Source organism: Hyla sarda, chromosome 13, assembly GCF_029499605.1.
Source record: "Hyla sarda isolate aHylSar1 chromosome 13, aHylSar1.hap1, whole genome shotgun sequence".
NCBI lineage: Eukaryota > Metazoa > Chordata > Amphibia > Anura > Hylidae > Hyla > Hyla sarda.
Window position 1 is genome coordinate 27482878 of NC_079201.1, and position 2238 is coordinate 27485115.

General features: G+C 58.9%; 1 protein-coding gene across 1 annotated transcript; it reads left to right on the forward strand.

The window, feature by feature from the left end:
- The first annotated feature begins 320 nt into the window (after positions 1–320).
- Positions 321–2232, forward strand: LOC130297406 (gastrin/cholecystokinin type B receptor-like). The gene is given in 5 exon segments (XM_056549846.1): positions 321–1161; positions 1163–1714; positions 1716–1748; positions 1750–1794; positions 1796–2232. Coding segments are annotated over 5 exon segments (1266 nt in total). The 5' UTR covers positions 321–753; the 3' UTR covers positions 2024–2232.
- Positions 2233–2238: the final 6 nt, after the last annotated feature.

The following is a 2238-nucleotide window of genomic DNA, read 5'->3' on the forward strand; positions in this document are numbered from 1 at the left end:
GGTCCCCGCAGTTGGTGGTTCAGCTCCCCGTCCTCCCCGGTCCCCGCAGTTGGTGGTTCAGCACCCCGTCCTCCCCGGTCCCCGCAGTTGGTGGTTCAGCACCCCGTCCTCCCCGGTCCCTGCAGTTGGGGTTCAGCTCCCCGTCCTCCCCGGTCCCGCAGTCGGGGTTCAGCAGTCGGGGTTCAGCTCCCCTTCCTCCCCGGTCCCGCAGTCGGGGTTCAGCAGTCGGGGTTCAGCTCCCCGTCCTCCCCGGTCCCGCAGTCGGGGTTCAGCAGTCGGGGTTCAGCTCCCCGTCCTCCCCGGTCCCGCAGTCGGGGTTCAGCAGTCGGGGTTCAGCTCCCCTTCCTCCCCGGTCCCGCAGTCGGGGTTCAGCAGTCGGGGTTCAGCTCCCCGTCCTCCCCGGTCCCCGTCATCGGGGTTCAGCTCCCCGGTCCCCGCAGTCGAGGTTCGGCTCCCCTTCCTCCCCTGTCCCCGCAGTCGGGGTTCCGCTCCCCTTCCTCCCTGTCCCCGCAGTCGGGGTTCAGCAGTCGGGGTTCCGCTCCCCGTCCTCCCCTGTCCCCGCAGTCGGGGTTCCGCTCCCCTTCCTCCCTGTCCCCGCAGTCGGGGTTCCGCTCCCCTTCCTCCCTGTCCCCGCAGTCGGGGTTCAGCAGTCGGGGTTCCGCTCCCCGTCCTCCCCGGTCCCCGCAGCCCTGACAGAGGATGGTCCGGGGGAGGGACCCTCCACACTTGCCGGGATCTCAGTGACCAGAGAAGATGGGCTCCGTGGATCTCCATCACACCCTGGTAGAACTTCTCCCGTGGAATGTGTCCCTGTTTGGCTCCATGTCCCCGGGCAATGCCAGTGTCTGGGGGCCCCCTCCGTTCTCCAGCAGCGTCCTCCTCTCTGCCCATGAGCCGGGCACCATCGTTCTGGTGCTCATGTACTCTGCCTCCTTCCTGGCTGGCTTGGCAGGGAACATCATGGCATTGAGGGTGCTGGGGACCCGCAGGAGAAGAAGATGTCGCTTTTCCGCAGTCTCTGGGACCAGGGACCTCCTTGTGAACCTGGCTGTATGTGACATGATGGTCATATGTATTTGTATGCCAATCAACCTCGGCCACCAGGTGCACAATGCCTGGGTGTTTGGAGACTTCTTGTGCAGAGCTGTGCCCTTTGTCCAGGGCAGTGTCAGTGTCTGCCAGTGTCCTCACCCTGGCAGTCATCAGTCTGAACAGGTACTATAGTGTGCACAGCCCCCTGCATGCCAGGACTTTCTACACCACCAGAAGGCTGGGGATGATGATCCTGGTGGTCTGGCTCTTCTCTTCTGGCCTCTGTGTGCCCCTTCTGTTCATGAACAAGACCCAGAACTTGGTCCTTTTCCCTGGTAAACTGGCACTGGTGGTTTGTACAGAAAGCTGGCCCAGTATAAACATGAAGCTCATCTACAACTTCCTCCTCTTCTGTGCCCTCTATGTCTTCCCTGTTTTATTTAACCTACTCATCTGCTTTCTTACAAGTCGCCGACTATGGGGGGCAAGTGACACTGTCCTTGACAAGAACACCTGGTCCTTGTCTGGATCCCGGCTAAAGGCTCGGAAGAAAATTGCCAAGATGGTGATGGCCTTGGTCCTTCTGTTTACATTGTCCTGGCTGCCCCTCTATGTGGTGGACATCTGGATCGACATCAATATGGCCTATATGCCCTCTGGGCGAGGTACTGGGGCATCTCCATCATAACTGGGTCCTCCAGATGAGGCCATTCGCCTCAGTGGCTTGGTCTCACCAATTCCACCCTTAACCCCTTATGCTACTTGCTTCGTAGGCAACTTGTACAGATCAGCCAAACACTTTAGAAATAGCTATCGAGAAAGGATAGTCTCTATTTTTAGCATGTCGCTGACCCAAGCCCCAGGGGGACCCTTCTGCGCCCAGGATATTACGCTACAAAGGTTCCAGAGAGCCAATGGAGCAGCAGCCCAAAAAAGGCAACTTCCGGACAACGTTTCGACCTCTCACGAAGAACAGAAGTGCTTCCAGTGAACAGTACCCTGGCGTCACGAAACCTGCACATATCTGATGGGGGACTATGCCCATGCCTGGGCCCTTCTCTGCTGGGACCCTGACTGTTTCTCTAGGCTTCTATCGATTCTACTGTCATATGTGTAATGTTAAGCTATCCCTGGCACTTATTGATCATGCTGTAACGTGGCATGTGCCCCTAATTACAATGCCCATGTGAGCCAACAAGGGCCTGC